Genomic DNA, 22,429 nt, shown 5'->3' with positions numbered 1-22,429 from the left:
CCAAGTACAACATAGGTGCTGAAATTCTATTCATTCTTCTTCCCCATTTAGATTGTCTTTTCTTCCCAGTCAACTTTATTGATGTATAATTTACACGCAACAAAACGCACCTATTTTTAATTATAGTTTGCTGCATTTTGACAAGTATAACCACCTGTGTAACCACTACCACATTCTTGTCTTTTAGCATACTGGATCTGGAAATGGTTTCACCTCCCTCTACTCCCAACCCTGCAAGTCTCAAATGAAGAAGGCAACCCACGATGGTGTATTGCATTTTCCTGCCTGCAACCCTGCATGTGTATAAAACCCATCTTCCCTTCAGGTATGGATACACCTACTTAGAGATTCTTTGCATGCAGAGAGTTCAGAACTCCCTGAAACGGATGGGTTCTTTCATTTCCTTCAATGAAGGGAGAAAACTGCCCTTGTGACCCTGGAGTCACTTGCTCTCCCCTGGCCCCAGACACAGCTCACCCTGCCCTCTGCCAGGTCTGTCCCCAGCCCATGCCACTCTCACCTTTGTGTTCTGCAGTGAGGCCAACTCCACTGCCTTCTGGGCCAGGGTCAGCAAATTGGCCTCCTGGGACGCCCGGCGCCTCCGTCGAGTGCTCTGGATCACCCCACCCCGTAGCACCTGCCCACAGTCCCCTGTGCCCACAGCCCGCGTGCCCTCCTCGCTGCCCATGGCGGGAGCCTCCCGCTCCCGGCCATTGGGTGCCAGTCTCTCCCCGTCCGACAGCAACTGCGACTCCCTCAGCTCCAGCGGGTATCCCAGAGCTTCAGGATGGGGCTGCCCCAGGGTGCCGGGTGGCGGCTGCTGCAGGGGCCAGTGGTGCAGGAACAGGTTGCTGGCGGGATCCTGCCCAGGTTGGGTGCCAGCCCCATCCAGGGTGGTGGAAGGCAGGACGCCCTCCTTAGAGAGGCGGCGGGAACGGCGGGGAAAGGCGATCTGGGCCTGAGGTAGCACAGGCTGCGGGGCTGACTCCTGCAGGAGGGCCTTGCGCAGTTCTGGGTTCATGTCAGGGTTTGGGGGGAAGGGGTAGGGTGCCAGGCTGTGGTGAGCCAGGTGGGACTGGCTCAGCGGCCCGGCCGGCTGCAGGCCAAAGTCCTGGGGCTGCTGAGAGGGTGGCTGCTGCATGGGGTAGAAGTTCTCAAAGAGCTGCATCTGGGGCAGGGCCGCTTGCTGCTGCTGCTGCTGCTTCTGCGGTGGGAAGGCGGCGACGGGGTTGGGCGGCGATGGGCCCTGCCGGAAGACCTGCCGGTTCACCTGGTGGCCGAACGCCAGCTGGAAGGGCTGCAGGGGCAGCGTCTGGTTCGGCGGCTTCTTGGCCACATGGAAAGAGTTCAGGGGTGCCTGGGGCCGCCCAACCTCCAGCTGCACCTTCTGCGGCACCATTGGCCGCACAGCGTTCCCAAAGCGGTCCAGCTGTGGCCCCCCTGCTTTCTCCCGCTTCAGTGGCTCAGGGTGGTTATAGTAGCTGGAGACCCCCATGCCAGGATGAGGGCTTCCCTTGGGTCCACTGTAAAGGGGCAGGCTGTGGCGATTCCACGTCGAGTGGGGCGGAGGCTGGCCCGGCTGCTGCTGCCAGCCGCTGTCACTGACACCCCCAACCCCTCCACGCTCCGGGCCCCGCCCTGGAGCCATCACAGAGTTGGGCCACTTGACCGAGCCCACCTGCTGAGACAACATGGTTCGCTCAGACCCATACACCACGGAGTTCAGCAGGGCCAGGCTGTTGGAAGGGGGCAGTTCCACAGGCTGGGAGGCGGGGACAGCCCCTGCCGCACCCTCGTGTGCAAAGTAAGGCTCCTCCTTCACTCTGGACGGTGGAGGGGCTGGGGGCTGCTGTGGTGCTTGCAGGGGCTGGAGCTGCTCCTTGGGAGCTGGTTCCTGGTCCCCAAAGAGGCAACGCTTCCGCTTGTTCTGAGCCTTGGGCTGGGCCTGGAGGTTCATGGTGTGGCCAACTGGGCCCCGGCAGTGAGACCTACTTCACCAGTTGCCCATCCCCTGGGGGATGGTCCTGCTGGAAGCTTGGCCCTAGTCCAGCAGCCAGAGAGGGCAGAGGAAACGCTGGATGATGCGGTCGGGCACGGGGAGAAAGAACTGCTGGCGCTTCCTTCCTTTTTGCAGAGAGGCTCTCAGGCTCCTCTACAGTTCCCAGTTCATGATGCTCCACAGGGCCCTGGAGCCTGCAGACAGAAGAACAGTAATAGTGTCAGCCACAGCCTCCCAGGATGCCCCAGAGGGCAGCACAAGTGTGAGGGGAGGGTCTCAAGGGTCCTACAGTTCCACTGCCTCCTGGGGACAAGCCCAAGGTCACAGAGCAGCTTTGGTGAGGCAGGAGCCAGGACCTTGGGGGAGCTACCAGAAGCTACCAGAAGGCGGCAACATCCCCCAGGGTACTCTGGGACTCTCCCTTGTCCCACCACCTCGCCCTCCTGGTTAGTGTCCAGGACTGCTGTGTTTGGTTGTGTAACTTGCACACTGCACAAAAGCTCCTGCCGAGGGGGCAAGTGGGGCTGAGATCCAGCCTGAGCCCCTGCAGTCAAGCTGGGATAAGGGGTAACAAAGGCCATGCTGGGTTCCCTACTCCTCTGAAGCCAGGCCCCAGCCTACTGGGCAGCCAAGCAAGTCCTCTCACATCTGTCCAGGCAGTGGCCTCCCCAGTAGACCCCGCAGGAGTGTTTTCAGCCAATGCCTCCTCTGACACTCCATGCACCTCTCAGACAGGAAATGGAGAAAACATTAGTCATTCCCAACTGTGCAACCCATGGGTCGGGAGGTCCACCAGGCCCTTGCAGAGTCCTGGGTCCACGTCCTTTACACTGAGGCACGTAGGTGAGGCCCCAGAAGGGTGTGTGCAGTCCTAACCCCACCCCTGGGAGGAGCTGCTGGGTGGAACTGTGGCTGCCAGTGTTCCCCAACCGAGCATGGAATGGAAACCTGTTTTGCAACCTGGGCTGACTGGAGACAGGATCTGGCCTGGTAGCTGGTCAGCAGTCCCCACCCACCCTCCTCCACTGCCAAAGAGCTCCTGGCATCTTGAGCAAAGGAAGATATAGCTACGATATTGGGGGGGGGGGGGGTGCAGATTTCTAGAACTTAAGTCCAGAAGGTTTCTCCATGTCATGGTATGACTAAAGTGCTCACAGTGTTCCTGTGTTTGTTTTCTAACTTGATTTAAAAAAAAAAAAAAGTTGCTCTATTTATCCTGCTACAGAGGAATTGAGACCAGTATTTTATAATTTACATGTGTTTTTATTACTTACATGCAAGTTATAACCTACACCTATACCTTGCGTGTATTTTCAAAGACTTTTTCTTTCTTCAGAGAGGGCTGGTTTTGTCTTTTGTTTTGTTTGCCTCTCTGGGAAGTTGGTGAGGGTGGGAGCTTCATGGCCCACCTCTTCCCCATGCTAAGATTCTGATCCTGAGCCAGTCCGTCTAGCAGAGGAGGGGAGCTCAGGAAGCCCCCGCGAATAGATCTGAAGGTCCAGGCTGACCTCAGACGTCAGAACCTAGATGCCCCAGGTCATCGTTAGCAGCCCCGGGAGTTCCCAGGAAACCAGCCGAGAGGCGCAGAGGAGGGCTGGCTGGGCATGCCGGGCAGGCTCTGGTATGAAGCCCTGGCTACACCCGGCGATGCCCCTGGCCCCAGGGAGGCGGCCGTGCTATCGCTCCTCCGCACGCTTCCGCAGCTCCCCAGCCCTTCCCCTCCCGCGGCGGCCGTGACTCACTCCAACCCCCTGCTGCCTTTCACTTTCACCCAGCACCCAGAAGGGGAGGAACTTCCTCCTCCATTTCCTTCCTCAGCTCCCGGCCCTGCTGTGAGTGAGAGCGACTCTCCGTGCTCGCACCCGCTTTGTCTCGCATATGGAAGCTGGGGGAGGGGGAGACTAGGAGGGCATCCAAGTCACCCAGGCCCCGCCACCAGGGGAGGATTCGGACAAGCAGCAGAGTGCTGAGGCCACAGAAACCGCCTTCTGAACAAACCCCTTTCTCTTGCTTTTAAACTCTCATTCCCTGACAGCCAACCCAATACAGAGCAGAGACCCAAAAGCCAGCCCCCAGACTGAAAACAACCCTGGGCGCCATCGTGAAGCTGCAGGGTGGGGCCGTCCCGGCTACAGGAGTCCGGCTCTGCCTCTCCAATCAGAATGAACCAACTACAAGTACGTGTGTGTCTGCAGAAGCAAGACAGAGGAAGGAAGAACGTGCTGGGGTGGGGTGGGGGGGAAAGTTGGCAGGTCCACGTGCCTCCAGGGAACTGGGAGCCGCCCCTCCCCCGGCAGTACAGGCACCGCCCCCCCCCCATCGCAGCCCTGTTGCCTGGTGAGCCACAGCACAGGCTTGGGGCTTGGAGAAAGGGAAGGCACACGTGGCAGATGGGCCTGAGTGCACGTGCGCCTGCGTGCCTGATGGAGGGTACCAGGCGCGGGGATGGCCGCTCAGCGCCTAGGGGAGGGCGACTGCACACTTGGGACTGGGGAGATGGGGGCGGAGTCTGTGAAAGGGGATCCAAGGCAGGGCTGCTCCTGCCCCAGTCCACGCTGGCTGGCCTGCCGCTGCTTGGTCAGGCCTGCTTTGCCTCCCACCTCCCACCCTACACATCGAGGGGGGGCCTTCACTCCTGACACCACAGTACGTTTCCAAAGCTGGGCCAGGGACTTCTTTAGAAGAAATTAAGAGGGCCAGCTCTGGGGAGGCTGAAGCTTCTGCAGAGGCCTCCCTGTCATCCCCATTGGAAGGCTGCTAACAATGCTAAGAGCACAGACACCCGGACCTGGGACCCTCGAAGAAGAAAGGTCATTATCTGGGCTGTTGGGGGCGGGGGGGGGGGAGAGTGGAAGAGGCGTGGGAGGTAGGAGGGGAGGGGACACACCAAGGCAGCAGGGTATGTAGTAGGGTATGTAGCAGTAGGAGTAACAGCTAGTAATTGTAGTAATAATAATAACAACAACAACAATGCACCTGTGCCAGGCAGATCCTGAGTACCCTGTGCATGTTTAATTCCCACAACAGGGCATAAAGCAGCATGAAGCCAAAGCATGAAGCAGTGTTATTTTAACCTCTATTTTACAGGTGAGCTAGACAAGCTCTAAAGGGCTGAAAAAATTGCCAGCGGTCACACGGTAACTACGTTGCAGAGCCAGAGCTTGAATTTAGGTCCGTCTGACTCCAAGACCAAGCTCTTATTCCCTGTCCCTAAGACATGCCGCTAAGACACCAGGCCCTTTCTGCACACCTCCCTCCCACAGCATGCTCGCGACAGTCTCAGAGCAAGGATTTTCCCAACACGGATCTCCCTCCTCACTGGCGCTAGGAAGTCTCTTTCCTGCATCTGAACTGTAGGCAGGTAAACCTCTCCTATTCTGCGCCGGTACAGCTGAGACCCTCAGACCTACAGGAAGGGAGGGAAGGGAAGGGGGGCCGCCTCACAGAGGCGCCAGCAGGTGTGGGAGGTCCACTGGCAGGGAGGCCTGAGACTGCACTGGTCACTTCCGCCTCCATCTCCAGACCTGGACCCTCCAGCCCCTGCAAGCCCACCCCTGCCTCAGTTCTGGTGGCTGCAGGTGGGGCTGCCAGCTCTCATACGCCACTCATACCTCACAGCCTGCGAGTGTGGCCAGGACTGAGCCACTTCCTCCCATTTCTTCTGCCCCAGCCCGCCTCCTCTGTCCCTCAGGTGGAAGTCTGCCTGCTCTTCCTCACAATGAGGAAGAGGAAGCAAGCTGTCCTTTCTGAAGGCTCCCAACAGATGGGCCAACTCCCTGAAGCTGCAGGGAAGAGGGTGTAATGAGGAACTCCTGCAGGCAGCTCACCCTTGGGACCAGCTGCAGGGCCTCTGACAACGGATGCAGAAACACTGCAAAAGGAAACCCACAGACATCATGGGGCCCCAGACACTCACACCCACTCCATCAGTCGGTTTGACTGTCAAGGCTCTATTCACTCTTGCCTTCCTCCGGGAGCCTCGCTGCTGCAACCAGTCCCTGACCACACCACAGACAGCCCTGGGCAGAAGACACAGCCAGCATCTGATCTCAACAGCCAGGGACCTCTGGGGCTTTCAGGAGCATCTATGGTGAGAAACACTTTCTCTCTACCGAAGAAGCAATGTGCAGTAAGTAAAGAAAACAGTGCTGAAACCACATGTATTCTGCACACACATGAGGGAAGGTACTGAAAAGGCTGTTGGGTGTTCTATGCTCGTGGTGACACCACACCCTCCAAGGACAGCAACCAGACACGTCATGCTCCCCACGTGCCATAAACAGCCCAACCGCATGCGTGACATTGGCTGGGGGAGTCCAGTGAGCCCTCACCACAGGGCAATGGGGCCAGGCCATGCATGACCACTGAGGGGACCAGGACCACTCACAAGCTTGGGGCACTCAATGCAGCCATCCAAGAGACAAGACTGTTGTGAGTCAAGGTTACACGGGCCAGGAAAGGGGTGCCCAGCTTGGTCCCGGTGGCCATGGGGCCTCAGCTCTGACCTGGGGCTGAGAGCCGACTGAAGGACCCCCCGACCCTGGGAGGCTAATGCTCCAAGCTCCTGCTCTTACCTGGGCCACCCCTGGCCCCGCAAACTCAGCACTAGGAAGAGGGGGAGTCACAGCTCATGCATCTCCAACCCGAGGCAAACAGACTTCAATATGGCACCCAACAAAGCCCCGAATCTCTAGGCCAGCCAGCTCACTGAGCACCAAAGAGGCTGTCTTAGGACAAAGTCTAAACTCCTTATCCGGCCCACAGGTCCCTGCAGACCTGGGCTCCTGCCACTTCTCTCAACACTCCACGCAGGAGCCATCACTCAGTGCTGTTCCTGCTTTGCCTCCAGGTCTGTGACCAGGCAGTTCCTCTGCCTAGCACATATTCCCAACCTTTTCATCTGACCAAGTCCTACTCACCTTTCAGGTTTCAGACACTGCTTCCTCTGGGAAGTCTGCCCTCATCCCAAGTCTGAGCCAAGTACTATACTCTGAGCCCATACTACCTCCTAAACCTCATGACTGGACTCAGCACACTGAATTCCGGGTGCCTATTTCTTAGTCCCCAGCAGACAGCAAACTCCAGGGGGCAGAGTCTGCAGTTCATTGTACCTTGGCACTTGGCTTGTACCTGCCTCTTAGGCTGCTCATTCAAGACTGCACCCCGGGTGAGTCAGAGCCACTGCTCACAGCCAGTGTATCCACCGTGGGCTCCTGCCCAGCGCTGACTTCTGGTCTCTCTCCCTGATGCACATCAGAGCTCCTGAGCACATCATGCTGAGATGAAGTGAAGAGGCCCAGCCGCCTAACCCCATCCCATCCCATCAGTGGCCCCAGGCCCTATCCAACTAAGCTGAACACAAATCCTTCTCCACTTGCAGGCCCATAAGCCACCTGCCCCTTGACTGTCACTCACTGCCCCACACTACATGCAGGACAACTGACAAAGTGCCAGCCCCACTGTTGCCCCCTCTCCCATTCTTCTTCCCTCAAGGCTTCCCACACCTGCCTAGACCAAGGCCAGGGACACGAACCTGTGGATCTGTTTATCTCATGCTCTGACATGGCTGGGCTGAGCCTGAAGACACCAAGGTATCTGGTTAGGATGCCCAGGGCAGTGATGAAGGGCCCTCCCTAGAGGAGCCCTGCGTGGCCCAGCTGGCCCTCCAGTCCAGACTCACATCCTGAAAAGCTCTCTCTCAAATACTCTGGGGCCTTTGGCTACAGCCAGACTGGGCGAGTAGCCTGAAATTGCCATCTTGGGCCAGCTAGAGTTGCCCAGGCCCTAGGTAGACCTTGCCTCTGGGCACCGTGCAAAGATCTCAATGCTGTGTGCACCCCCTCTAACTGGGAGTTCACACCCAGGATGCAGGGCCCCATTTCTCCAAGCCCCTGGACATACAAGTCCTGTTCTCAAGGGGTATGTAAAACCCATAAGGAAGGAGACGCCAGCCACAGAGATGAGGACCTGCCTCCTACAAGTGTCACTTCCCCTGGGGACGTGAGAGAGCAGGCCCCGTGTTGTGCCCGTTCCCAGCCCAGAGAGAGTCCCTGGATTATCACGTCTCCAGACTGAACTTCAGCCCTTATAGGCCAGGGCATCATGAGTCCCAGGGGCTCAGCCATCAAGCTGGACAGGCTCAGAGGCTTGGCCAGGGTTCGAGCTGCCTGAAGTTTGAGCTTTGACTGTAAAAATGCCAACACTGAGATGCTTTTTTTTTTTTTTTTTTTTTTTTTTTTTTGCGGTACGCGGGCCTCTCACTGCTGTGGCCTCTCCCGTTGCGGAGCACAGGCTCCGGACGCGCAGGCCCAGTGGCCATGGCTCATGGGCCCAGCCACTCCGCGGCATGTGGGATCTTCCCGGACCGGGGCACGAAGCCATGTCCCCTGCATCGGCAGGCGGACTGTCAACCACTGCACCACCAGGGAGGCCCTGAGATGCTTTTAAAGGGATACAGGTAAGAGGAAATCCTTTGCCTTATGATGCACCCCCCAGGGCTTCTTTCAGGCATCTACCTTTATCATCTCCTCCCTCACTACCCCACAAACACCCCCAGGATGTCCATAAAGGTCAGGATAGCCAGGTCCGTTTTATAGGAGGGAAGCTGAGGCAGAGAGAAAACATTGAGTCGTAGGCAGAGCCAGGAAAGGACTGAGCCTCCAGGCCCAGCTTCCGCCCATACTCGGGGTGGGGACTGGCTGCCTCCCTCCTAGACAAGGGCCACAAAGGATCACAGGCAGCTCAGGAAACCCCCTTCTACAGGACTCGGGACTCCCAGGGGGTAAAATGGAAGCTGGCAGGATTAGGCTCTCTCCAGAAGAGACAAAGCAAGTGTCCCTGCAGCCAGCCCTTCAGTGACTGAGCCTCTGGAGAGGGCTTCATGAGGACCTCACAACCCTCTCTATGCCCTACAGGGCTCACAACACCAGAGGCTGCTCCAGCTCCCCTCCCCTTCTGGAAGGGCCTGGCTCTCCTTCTGGAAGGGCCTGGCTAAACCGCAGGTCTAGGGCAGGGCTCCCTGGAGTCTGTGCCTGAGGCCCAGTGCCAGACTCTGTCCCAGACCAACATACAGAGAAGGCCATTCACAGGGACCTCCCTTAACATGGCCCTGCCCTGCTTACTGTGCCCTCCCACAAACACACACCCTCTGTAGCCCTGCAGGTCTGCCCACTGCCCCTTCATCCACTCAACAAGCATTTGCTGAGCACTGGCTGTAAGCCAGGCTCTGGGGAGACACAGGAGACAAGGTACAGTCCCTACCCACACAGAGCTCCCAGTCCAATGGGGGAGAAAACAGAAACACACACTGATTATAACGCAAGGTGGCCTGTCCTGGGGCTCGAGATACACACAGGGAATAAGTGACCCTGGGGAGAGTTCCCCGGCTTTGAGCCTTTGCTGGAGCTTTGCTGTCACCTCTGCCTGGAAGCCCTGCCTCTGCTCTGACAACCTGCCTCCCTCAAAGCCTACCTCTTCCAGGCAGCCCTCCGGCACATACTGTTCTCACCCTTTCTGAATCTTCGTGCTCTTACTCGCTATTAACCACTAGCTCACAAGGCTCCTGCAATTCTCTTCTGTTTCCGCAGCAAGGCTGGGAGAAGCAGGGCCTGGAGGCAGTGTGGCCCAATGGAGAGGGCAGTGAACTGGTTGTCAGGTAACCCGGTGTCTGGTCCAGGAACCGCTACTCAGTGGTTTCTACCTTTGAGGAATTTGGGAGCCGGGGGTTGGGGTTGTGGGGGGTGGAGAAGGCCTGTGTCCAGGAATCACCTTTGTAATGAGCAACTGCCACAACAAACAGTAGCCACCAGCACTGCCCATGTGTCCAATGTGTGTGAGTATTGCTCACTTGTATAACCACTTATCCCCATCTGAGAAATGAGGAAAGGTCGGCTCTGAAAAGTAACTCGTTCCAGGTCACAGCCGGAGGTCCTTGGTAGGAGCCAGGATTCTAATCCAGGCCTACCGAGTCCAAACCAGGTCTCCATCACACTCTGCTGCCTGTCAGTGTTGAGCAGTGGTTCTCAAACCCACCCCGAGAGATTATTAGTTCATGGGTCTGGTAACGGGGGGAAATCCACAATGCTTCATAAGCAGCCCAGGTGGTGCCCGGGTGCTGAAGCAGAGGAACGGCTAGAGGGTCAGGGCCTGGCACAGTGCAGTTTCCAAGGACCCACTGCTCCTCACCCCCCTGGGAGCCACCTGCCAGGGTGTCGTGCCCTGCACAGGAGGCATGAGGGGTCCCATGAGCCCTAGGGCTGACCATGGCTCTTAGAGTGCCCAAGGCCCAACTGAGTGCCCGTGTTTACTGAGCTTGTACTATCTGCCAAACACTGTGCTGAGTGCATTGCTGGCAACATCTTATTTAACCCTCACTCTTCTTTGTCCCATTTTACAGCTCTGGAATGGTATACTCAAAAGTATCTATTTAACACAAAAGAAGACAGTAACGGAGTAACAGAGGAACAAAAAAAGACATTAGACAGAAAGCAAATAGCAAAAATGGCAGACATAAATCCAACCTTTTTAATAAGTACTTTAAATGTAAATAGATTAACACCCCAATTAAAAGGCAGAGTTTGGGAAAATGGGTTTAAAAAAACCATGATCCATGGGCTTCCCTGGTGGCGCAGTGGTTGAGAGTCCGCCTGCCAATGCAGGGGATGTGGGTTCGTGCCCCGGTCCGGGAGGATCCCACGTGCTGCGGAGCGGCTGGGCCCGTGAGCCATGGCCGCTGAGCCTGCGCGTCCGGAGCCTGTGCTCCGCAACGGGAGAGGCCACAACAGTGAGAGGCCCGCGTACAGCAAAAAAAAAAACAAAAAAAAACCCATGATCCAACCATTAACAAGAGACACACACTTTAGATTCAAAGACACTAATAGGTTGAAAGTAAAAGGATGGAAAAAGATATACCATGCTAACAGTAACCAAAAGAGAGCTGGGAATGGCTATGCTAATATTAGACAAAATAGACTTTAAGACAAAAACTCTTATTAGAGACAAAGAAGGACATTTTATAATGATAAAAGTGTCTACCCATTAAGAGGATATTACAATTATAAATGTATTTGCACCTAACAACAGAGCCCCCAAAATACATGAAGCAAAAACTGTCAGAATTGAAGGGGAAAATAGACAATTCAACAATAAGAGTGGGAGCCTTCACTTTTAAGAATTGATAGAACAACTAAACAAAAGATCAACAAGGAAACAGAAGACTTGAACACTATAAAGCAAATAGACCTAACAGATATCCATAGAACCTTCCACTCAACAGCAGCAGAATATGCATTCTTCTCAAGGGTACATAGAATATTCTCCAGGGTAGATCATAAATTAGGACATAAAACAAGTCTCAATAAATTTGAAAAGGTTGAAATCATACAAAGTATGTTCTCCAATCAAAACAAGATAAAATTAGAAATCAAAAATAGAAGGGGCTTCCCTGGTGGCACAGTGGTTGAGAGTCCACCTGCTGATGCAGGGGACACGGGTTTGTGCCCCGGTCCAGGAAGATCCCACGTGCCGCGGAGCAGCTGGGCCTGTGAGCCATGGCCGCCAAGCCTGCATGTCCGGAGCCTGTGTGTCCGGAGCCTGTGCTCCGCAACGGGAGAGGCCGTGACAGTGAGAGGCCCGCGTACCACACACACACACACACAAAAAGCAGGAAATTTGGGGAATTTACAGGAAATGAAAGTTAGAAGTAACTTGTCAAGTTCTCAGCTCAGAAAGGCCACTCCTTCCTTACTCAGACCATATTCTCCACACCTTCTGCACAGCCCTAGGAAGCTGCAGATCTCAGATTTTTGCAAACGCCTGGGTAGCTCCACACCAGAACACACACTGAACCTGACCCCAATCTTGATCCCGGAATCAAAACAGCTGGGGAGGGAGAGCCCTTTAGGGCTGTAACAGCTTGTTATTCAGCCCTACTTCTCCCTGGGAAGACGGCCACAAGCAAACGTCTTCACTTCCCCAGCCAGTCTACAGAATGTCCAAATGGCAGATCCTTCCCAAAAGAAGGAAGCTAACATATACAGAGCACTTTCCCCACACCAGGTACCTGACATACCCTAATCCACGCATACAAACTTCCCACCCAGGCATTTCATTGTCCCCATTCTACAGAGGGAAACTGAGGCTCTGTTATTAAGGTGGCAGAAGATTCAAAATCTTGTTGTCTGCCTTTAAAGTCCTTGGTCTTTCCATCATCCTTCCAGAAAAATCCCAAATCTACACTTGTTGTGGGCTTCAGAAGGAATGCTATACATGAGAACCCCACAAAGCCAGCTGTGGATCCTCCCCTTTCTCATGCCCCCTCCTAGAACTGCTGCTTTTCCTGGGGCCATTTCCAAGTAGAGCATAGTATATAACACTCCCTCCCAAGAAATAATCCCAGCCCCAGCCTGCAGAAACAGTCTCCCCTCGAGATCGTGAACATCTGTAAGACCCCCTGGAAGCTAGGACAGCCCATAGGGCTTTGAGGTGGGAGGACTGCAGGCGTGAGCTGGGAGCTGCAGTCAGCAGGATCACCCTCTGGAATCAGAGCCTCCACACCACATGGAGAAAGGTGGCTTGTGCCTCTCTTCAGAGCCAACCACCAAAGCAGGGCATAGCTGCGGAAGCTGAACAGATTCCAAATATCAAGGGATGTTGCATCTCACTCAGTCCAGTTCCTTGTTCCACAAAGCAGCCCAGAGAAGGAAAGAAACTTGCCTGCAAATACACAGACAGGAGCAAGAATCAAGGCCCAGAATCAAGGACACCAATAACAATGCTTCATGCCTCCATTTAGGAGGCCCCACCTTTTGGCAAGACACTGGGCAGGGCTTGGAGCCAAAGTGGAACCTCAACATCACAAATGTAAGGCTTCTACTTCACCATCATCTCCACCTCTGACATTTCTTGAGGGCACTACTATGTGCCAAGCATGGTGCTGAGTGAACTCTACACACATGATCCCGTTTAATCCTCACAGCAAGGCAGGTATTATTACACTCCCGTTTCTCAACGAGGCACCTGAAGATCTGAGGTCACAGGAGTATAGAGGCAATGCCAGGACTGGAACCCAGAGCCTTTTCTGCAGGGCCTCAGGCTCAGCCTCCTGCTTGGGTACACATCAGGCTATTTGGGATGGACGGCAGCAGGCTCTGGGCCGTTCACATCTTCTCCCTGGAGAGCGGCTTCAGCTGGCCTGAAAACCAGTCATGTCCTGGAAGTGTGGCTGGTCAGGAAAGGTGAGTGAGAGAGGTCTGGGAGGCAAGGGGCTTTGAAAATGAAGATGCTACTGGTGATTACCACCACTGGGCCAACCTGTGAAGCTCAACATCTTCAGTTCAAGAGGAAGCCACATCCCTCCCACACTCTGCAACCCCACACCCACGGTTGGCCAACAGCTCCTTAAAAATAAAGCCGTGACTTGCCCCAAATCCCCATGGGGCCCAGGTTCCTGTCCCTTCCCCTGGCACACTGAAATCTGGGTCAAGTCAGTCCATGCTTGGGTTCCTACTTGTGCCAATGTCCCCCACCCAGGGCACTGAGCATCAGCCCCAGCCTGACAAGCCACCTCTCTGCATGGGGCTCTCAGAAGGGTTTCCTCTCAAGAAGTGAAATTATTAAATAAAGGTTGTTCATTGCGCATCCTAAATAAGGGAGACAGTGCCCACCCACTCCAGAGGTCATTGGTCCAAATCTCAATTCATGGCTGATGGGACTGAAGCCCTGAGAGCTAACATGACTTGCCCAAGAACACACGGCTCATTCCTGGGGTAGAGCTGTGGTCAGGGCCTCCCAGGGGATGTTCTCACACTCAGCACTTCCTCAGACCTGGCTCTGCTGCCTCTTCTCAGGAGAAAGGAAGCGGGGGGTGGGCAGGAGCGGTGTCTAGTCGTGGTGTCTTCACCAGCTCTGGCTCATCTGCCTGGCCAGCTCCAGAAGGAGCTAAGACCTACCTGATGGCCTGGGGGGAGAGGGGGAGGGGAGTTTTTTCAGGGGGTCATCCTGCTGGTTTGGAGGATAAGAACGGGGATAATATGGCTCCCCAATACTTGCTAGTGACCAAGAAGAAGAAAACCTTGCTGCCAGCAGAGGTGGGGTGGCTCTCAACATGGCTGCCTGGGGCCTCCTAGATGGGCTGCAGAGCGGGAACAGAGAGCCAGCCACCTGCCCCCCTCGTCCAGCCATCCAGTCAGTGTCACGGCCTTTCTCAGGTCCTGGTCAAGATCCAGGGCCTCGGCCAAATGCTCACACATTCCTTGCGTTTCTCCAGTCTCTGAGCAGCTGCTGCAGGCCCTCTTCTGTGCTGATTTATTCTTTATTGTTCCTGAAATACACCCAGAGGCCTTTGGCACCGGGCACCAGCAGAGCATCCAGCCCAAACCCCGAGTACACACCAACCAGGCTCTCTGGGACCTGAGCCAAGCCAGCCGGCATGATGGGCCCTGGGGTCAGACCCAGCAGCCAGGAAGGGAGGCCCAAGATCCCACCCACTCCAGCCTATGGTCCTAGAGCTGTTCTCAGACTACGGAGGCTGAAATATTTGGGGAGATGGAGATGCTTGCAAGGTTTCTGGGAGGGCTAAACTAAACTTTTCCACTCCTCTCACACACGAGTGACTCCCCAGCAATCCCCCGCAACACACACACACAGCGGACTCCCATGTGCCTATCGCCCTGCACAGCAGGGCCCCGTGGCTCAGGCTGGGATTCTCGCTACCCTGTAAAGTGTTTGGAGAGGGAGGCCTCAGAGGGGTCTTCCCCACCCTTCCCAGCCCAAAATATCTCCCCTATCAGCCAGCTAATGGTGCCTGAATTCCTACCATCAACACTTCATTCCTAGGGTCAAAGCATTGTTCCCTGTGCACATGAAAATAGCCAGGAGAAGTGTGGGAGCTGCCTGGTAAAAAGACAGGACTTTGGGGTCAAACAGGATATGTCCTGGCTTCTCCAATCACTTGCCTCTCTGTGGGCCTCAGTTTCCCTACCAGTAAATGGGCACAATATCTTCATCTCATAGTTATTGTGGGATTAAATGAGGGTTATATATATATATATATATATATATATATATATACATAGAGAGAGAGAGAGAGAGAGGGAGAGAGGGAGAGAGGGAGAGAGAGAGAGAGAGAGAGAGTGAGTGTGCCTGGCACAAAGTAAGAGCTCGATAAATGTGATTTCATTTCCCCCTTGCTGGGCAGGGGCAGGTCATTCATTATTAGTCTTCAACACCTGGAAGCGAATGAAATGCCCTCTTCCAGTTCCACAGCCGACTGAGAGCAGGGCTGACCAGACAGGAACAGGACAAGGGAACTAGGAATCCCAGCAACAGTGCTGGGCTCTGCAGGCATCTGGCCTAGGGACCCAGGAGGAGCACACTCAGCACAGGCCTCCCCAGAACTCAGCTGCGCCAGCAGGGCCTGCAGGGACATGGCGGGACAGGAGTCCCCACATAAAACCTGGCAGAGCTTCCAAGCCCATAGTGGAGCCTCCACCCTCCTGGGCTCCCTCTAAGAGAAATAAAAGGGAAAGTGCCATCACCTGAGGGAGGCTGGGGAGAGGGTGGGCACAGAAAGTCTGAACAAAGATGCCAGAGGCACCGGGGCCTGCAGGGAGCAAGTAAGCCTGCCCCGAGGCCACCACAGTGAAACTCCCACAAGGAGAAGTGCCCGCCTGGTTATTTTTGGTATCTCTTCTGCCCAAAGCCAGCAAGGAAAGGCAGCTGCTAGCAACCTGGAAGGGCTGTTTACGCTCAAGTGTGCAAGCACTGTGCAAGGACAAAAAGAGCACCAGCAGCCACCGTGCAGAAGGGCCTCTGCCCCCTGCCTTCCTCTCCCGACTGTCCCCGTACAGTCCAATCTGCACGCTGCACAGCCCACAGAGCGTGGGCACTTCTGCTTTCAGTCAGATCCAGTGTCCTAACCACAAAACTCACACACACACAAACAGACAAATAACTATGGAGCCAGCTGAAGACTGGGCCACACCCAGGGGCCGAGACAGTATTCCTCTGGGCTCTTCCTACACTGAAGCGGCCCTTCCCCGTTTCGAAACTGGGAGGGGCAGGGACCAGGGGCAGGACACAGGAGCCTTTCCTCTGTGAAGCGAAAGTGGGGACAGTCTATGGAACTTCAAGGAACTCGCTGCCTCTCAGCTTCCCCATTTGAAAGTGAAGGACTAGATGTCCCAAAGTGTTTTCCAGCTCTGGGTAAATCCTGGGAGCTGGAGAGCCCAGAACTAGGACCCAGGGCCAGCTGAAGAGGTCAAAGCCAGGTCAGGTGGGATGGAGGATCTGAGGCCAGCCAGATCCGCCCCAAGAGCTGCAGGGCAGGCTGGGGGGAGGAGGAGGAAGGGGGAGAAAGGCCAGACTACTTGCACTCGCAGCATTTTGAGTTATCACTCAAGCCATTTCTGAGATCGCTTCTGAGTTCCAGGGCCTTCCCCTCCCAGGAACTGGCAAATTCTGGCAACAGCAGGCTGGCTTGGGGTCTTTGTCTGCCCAGCTGCTGCAAAAAGCTGGGAATCAAAATCCCTCACTGTTTTCCTTCCTCTCTGGACCCCATTTCCCCAGATAAGATGGGTGGCCTCAGAGGGAACCCCCTTCTGGCTGCAAGCCTGTTGTACTTCCCTCTCTCCAAGCTGGGACAAACCTGCCCTGGCTGCTCCCCTCCCTCCTTCCCGAGACTCCTAGAGGAAGAAGCATTGCCTGGAAAAAATAACACTCACCACAAGCTCCCTGTGGCTGGAGAGAAAGGCAGAGGGAACAGGGAGCACCTTCCCCGGCTGGCCATAGCACCAGGATCCGTTCCAGGAAGAGCAAGATCAAGAACCACTGCCTTGGACGGCTCAGGCCTCCAGCCCCTCTCCTCCCCACCAGTCCCCAAAAACCACAACCAGTAAGTTGCGTCCCGCAGGGAGCCCCCGACCCTCATCCCTGCAAAAACCCAGCTCTCTTCAGACATGTGTTAACTTTCTTCTTATATAATATCTTGGTGTTCCCCCCACCCTCCCACTCCACCCTTGCTACCTGGTGAAACAGCCAAAGTGCTTTTAGGAGCAACTCCCACCCCAGGCTCCACCCAAACTCCATTGAGGTCACACAGAGAGGCTTCAGGTGAAGCGAAGACAAGCAGATTTTGTCCTTGGCTTAGAAAGCAGCCTTCCTCCCACCCACCTGAGCAGTTCAGCCTGAGGCCTGGGCGAGTAGGTTCCTGAGAGCACAATAGGATCTCTGGTAAGCTGAGCCCTTAACCCTCGGCTGCAGGGACAGAATCCCTTGCAAAAGTACACAGGCCGCAGGGTCTGGGCTGGTCTAGGCTGGAGTGCATCACACAGTTTTGCCCAGGGCCTAGGGAGTTCGAAAATGAGCTTCATTTACATAAGCCCAGTGCCCTGGAAGGGTACCCTCCTACCACAAGCAGGACACCCTTCATTTCCTTTTCCCTGGAAGGAACAAAAGGCAAACAAGAGCTGGGCTTGGTAGGAACTAGTGAAATGCTAGCCATCATCTGTTGAGTACCTACTGTGTGCCAGTCACTTTGCATGCGTGATCTTGTTTAACCTTTGCAGCTACCCTATGACTAATTATTACCATCCCCATTTTATAGGTAGGGAAACTGAGGCTCAGGAAGTTAAGCAATGCTCAAAGCCACACAGCAAGTGGAGAAGCTGAAGAATGAACCCAGGTCTGCCCAGGCCTCATTCCTATGCCCCTGCCAGGCTTCCTTCAGAGTCACTGCCCAGGTTATTGTCCACACACCATCCAGGAATGGTGTTCTGAGTGCGGGGACGGAAGTAGGTGTGCACAAGTTTTGCCTGATGGCTCTGGAATCTGAATTGATGTCCCACTAACTGTTATTGTTCCCAAGTGTGTGACCGTGAGAGCCCCTGTAAGTGTGCGTGTGTTGGGGGTGGAGGGAGGGTGATCTGGATTCCAAAGAGCAGTTTCCAACACCGAAGTTATGCTGTAATGCTTCTGATTCATAAAGTGAGCTCACAGTCTCACGATATCCTGAATGTTGCTTCGAATGCAAATGCAGATCCCACAAGTAAGAACTGGGGATTTCAGCACACTCCACCCAGCTCCAGCCCAGCTGGAAGAGTTTCTTTAGTTCAGCCCCACACAGCCAGAGATATCCTGCCTGTGCAGAAGCAACTCTTCCAATAGAACACGACCCCTGGCTGCATTTCCTGCAGCCTGTGAAGTGTCAGGGAAGAATGGAGCCCCCAGGCTGCTTCTATACTAATTCGAGCACACACAGGAAGGGTGCCAATTGGCCTGGCCAAAGGAAATGCCCAGGTTAGCAGATTCCCAGGCAGGAGGCTCCAACACTCTTTCACCCTGAGGTCCCATTGGGGTCAGGATTACTGGGACATACTCTCCAGAAGGCCAGCCACAGGGCAGTGCCAGGAGACTGGGTTCACCAGTATCAGACTCACACATAGACCAACCCTTTTGAAAGCAATGGCACAGTATGAATCCCGCAGCAGGACTCACTGGGCCCACCACATGCTAAGTCCACGTTTTCTGGATGGAGATCTTTCATTCATTTGTTCAGCTAACATATGCTAAACACCTACTAGATGCCGGACACTGTGGGAACAATACAGAGCGTATGCTAGAGCAGAGCTATAATACTGAAATGTGCTTTCCACATTTGATGTATATGTACTAACTTGCAAAATCCTCACCTCGACTCTTTGAAGGTATAGGAACTCTAGCTCCCAGTTTATGATTTGACCACCACAGTACAGTATGTGCACAAATGACTATATAAGGTGGAAATGAGTATTCAGAAGAAGGCTGAGGCTTCTCCAAAGAAGTGACATTTGAAACAGGATTAGAAGGATACGCAGGAATCTCCCAGCTACTTGTGGCCATCCCCCTTCCACCAGGAGCAAGGTTTCCTTCTGGGAGACCCAACCGCAGGAGAGGGGCTATCAATGCCAAAGATTCCTGGACTGGACCCACTCCCCTTCCAGGTTACGCTGCTCCATGCGCACCCCCCTGACAATCCTTCTCCCACTCAGGGGCCCAGAGGCCTTGGTTCCACTGCGCACCCCTTCCCTGAGCTCTGCAGCCACAGGAGGCCTTCAGCTGAAATCTGTTAACTGCATATTGCCTTTTTGTTTCTCCATTTATTAAAAGCAGCAGCCCACAGGGCTAAACACTCAAGCTATTTTTAAATCCCACATTTAAAAGTTGAACTCTCATCCCCATGGGCACTCCAGGGCACTCTTTCCTAGGGTGGGGTGAGGGGCTGACGGAGCCAGGAGGAGTGTGGGTTCCTCCCGATGCTTGGAGAGACCACACTGGCAGTGGTCAGGTTGTCCCAGAGCAAGCTGCATGGTTGGGGGGTGGGGGAGGAACCCTCCAGGTTCCTCACCCCGCTGGCCTCTGGGAGCTACTCAGACCAGAGTAACCTGCCAGAGGCCAATCCAATTAGAGTGGAGACTGGGCCAGAGCCATACAATGAGATAGTTTATCACAGTAACTGAGTGTTTACACCCCTATTATTCACTGTCCAGAGCCGTAGGAAAAAGAGGATCCACAAATTCCCAACCAGGGACGGTTTCTCCTTTCCCCTTCATCCTGAAGCCATCTAACAGCCTGTGAAAAGGGTGCATTTCTCTGATGTTAAAGCGGCACATGCACACCATCCCTAGGAGGTTCTGGAGCAAGACAAGTGGTTTCCTTCCCTTAGCCAGGGCCCCACAAGAGAGAAGAGACTTCTCAGAGCTGCGTTTCTTCCACTTCCATCAGGCCTCCAGTCTCAATCCTGAAGATGCAGGGCCAAGGAGAGGCCAGACCTCCAGCCTGCCACCAGGCCAGGCTCCCCCTGTTGGAGCAGGCTAGACCTTCCCTCCCTCCAGCCACAGCTGCAAACAGGGATCCCCTGCACCCACGTGCCTAGGCGGCCTCCAGAGTCACCCAAGGCCAGCCAGGTCTCCCCCATCCCACCGTTCCCTGAGCGAGGCTGCACAGGCTGGCACACAGGTCCCAGGTGGGACGGTGGAAGCAGGAAGTAGCCACTAAAGTTGTGACCGACAAAGTTTTAAATGGGGGAGAGCAACTTCCCCTTTCATCCTTGCAGCAGCTCACTCTGGAGGCTGGGCTGCAATACCCAGGGGCTCCCACTTCAGAGTGGCAGGTATCTCCTCTAGGTCTGCCTTCCTGAGGCTTCCTTGGGGCTGAGGCTTGAAAGCGTCAGGCCCTTATCCAGAAGCCTCGTGGGGGCCCTAGAGGTGCAACCTGGTGCACACGCTCCTGGATGTGTGAGTTGTAAGGGGGGTATGACTACCGCCACCAAGCCGGCCTTACGCAGGCTCCAGGAAAAAAAACCCCGGGCTCCCGAGTTCCTCACAGGCACCACCAAACGCAGCACAAGGTGAGGCGGCAGGAGAACTCCGCAGGCCGCAGCTGCACGGGGCGTGAGGGGTTGGGCGAAGGATGACAGGTCTGAGGTGCGCCAGCAGCCGGCGGCGCCGGGGTGCGCGGGGTGAGGCCGGTCCGCCCGCCCTAAACGCTCCAGCTTAGGCCTCAACTGCACTGGTCCCGGTTCCCTGCCACCCCTGCACCTCTGTCCCCCAAACTCCGGGCGCGCGTGCAGTTTCCACGTCCGCTCTCGGGTGCACACGGGAAGGGGAAAGGGCTCCCGCACCAAGTTCCCGCAGCTCGCGAGACCCTCCCGTACCTCCCGGACCCAGGCTCGGTCACGCAAGCCGGTCCCGGCGGACACCACGTTTCGCTCAGGCGAAGGAGCCGCCGCTACCGCCGCGGGCCGGGTGGCTTGGGAGGGTTTTCCTGCCGGGGCCGCGCCCGGGTGGGCGGGGGCCGCGCGCGAGCTGCGTAGCTGCACAAACACGGCGGGTTGGCGCTGCACAGGCACTTGCGGGCGGGGGGTGCGGGCCGCCGAGGGGGCGGGCGGCGGGGCGGCAAACGCACGTACACAAGCGCGCGCCCCCCCCACCCCGGCCGCTCGGGCAGCAGAAGTTGCCGCGCCGCGCCCCCCGTGGCTCCGCGCCCCCGCTCCGGGCCGCGCCTGCAGAGCTGCAGCCCGCGCGCCCAGCCGCCACTGCTTGCGCGCAGCCCGGGGTCCCTTGGCCGCCGCAGCCAGGGCGGGCTCTGCGCCGAGCCGCGTGCAGGCCTCGGCCGCCGGCCCAACAGCCCCACTTACCCTGCTCCTACCCGAGCTCCGGCATCGGCTGTCCCCTTTCCGCCGCGGGCCGCCGCCTTCGGTCGCCTCCCAGGCTCCAGCCGCCTGCACACACTCCCGATTTTAAAAACAAACAGGCGCCGCCGCCTCCCCGCGACGCTCGCAGAATTTCCGCCAGCTCGCGCCTCCCGAGGCCGGGAAGTTTGCTGGCAGGGCCCGGGCGGGACGCGCGGGCTGTCACCCCTCGCTCCCGGCACAGGAGCCTCGGTGCACCCCGCGCCCGTGGTGTCCGCCTCGCGATCGCTCTCCCTCCCTCCGTGTCACCCCCCAGTCCTGCGATGCAGTGTCAGGATTGCACTGCTCTGACTCATCGGTTGAGCTCACAGCTTGAAAAAAAGAGAGAGAGAGAGAGAGAGGGCGAGAGGCAACAGCGAAGGAGGAGGACTCTCTGGCGTGCTACAAAGGATTGCACAACTCGGGGCTGGGAGCGCGGAGCGCCCAGCGGCGGGCCGGCGCGCGCGGCACGGCGGCGAGCAGGAACCAGCTCTACCACTTCATCAGCACAACTGTCTCGGGTCTGCCTCTCAGCCAGCAGGCCCGGCGCCGCCCACTTCCTGCGACCAAATAAGGCCGGAGAAGGCGTCTTTAAACCTCCGGCGGCTGCCCAGGCTGGGGATTTCCAGCAGACCTCACCTCCACTCCCAAGTCAGTCGCCACCCTCCCCCAGCCCAGGCCGGCGCCCCCGATGGCTTTGCTAGAACCAACAGGCCACGCGGATCGTTCCTTTCACACCAAGGTCAGGACGAGACGGTGACGAAATGTTTGGAAACCCAGCGGGCCTGCCAGGAAAGTATGTGTGTGATGTTGGGGAGGACACAAGTCTCTTTCTTCCACAAAGAAAACTCTCGTTTTGGATACGGTAAAGCATGCTTAATCCTCTCCAAGGCACTTCATTAACAGTCTCCCCAAGCTTCACTTTTTGGCTTATCAACATCCTAGTGGTGTTAAGGTTATTGAGAAACTGCTCCCAGCCCCTATAAAAGACCCATGTCTTGATTACTTAGGTGTGAAAAGCTCCTTGGTTTAATTCTAGCAACTGAGGCCCAAGTTAGGCAGCTTTTGACTGCAAGCCTATATTTCGCCTACCTTCCCTACCATCCCCTGATGCCTCCTTAACTGGCAGGAAGATGGGAAACCTTTCTGCTATTCAGGAGGTTCTTGCTGGCCCCCACATACAATGAGGCTCCAAGGGCCAGGAGAAAGTCCTGGGGAGGGAGCCC

At 56.0% G+C, this 22,429-nt stretch overlaps 1 protein-coding gene across 6 annotated transcripts in view; it reads right to left on the bottom strand.

The window, feature by feature from the left end:
- Window positions 1-22,429, bottom strand: part of MIDEAS (mitotic deacetylase associated SANT domain protein) — a 65,072-nt gene that overhangs the window by 17,517 nt on the left and 25,126 nt on the right. For 4 of the 6 annotated variants that reach the window (XM_060095868.1, XM_060095869.1, XM_060095871.1 and 1 more), the window contains one exon: window positions 521-2,193. In XM_060095868.1, coding sequence (XP_059951851.1) covers window positions 521-1,957 — 1,437 coding nt within the window. In that variant the 5' untranslated portion in view covers window positions 1,958-2,193. Of the gene's footprint in view, window positions 1-520; window positions 2,194-21,170; window positions 21,665-22,429 lie in introns of those variants that run through there. The other 2 variants (XM_060095867.1, XM_060095870.1) reach the window with 2 other exon arrangements.

The sequence above is a fragment of the Mesoplodon densirostris genome, chromosome 4 (assembly GCF_025265405.1).
Source record: "Mesoplodon densirostris isolate mMesDen1 chromosome 4, mMesDen1 primary haplotype, whole genome shotgun sequence".
NCBI classification, from domain to species: Eukaryota; Metazoa; Chordata; class Mammalia; order Artiodactyla; family Ziphiidae; genus Mesoplodon; species Mesoplodon densirostris.
Note: the sequence above shows the minus strand (reverse complement) of the source record. Positions and strands in the feature narration are given on the sequence as shown.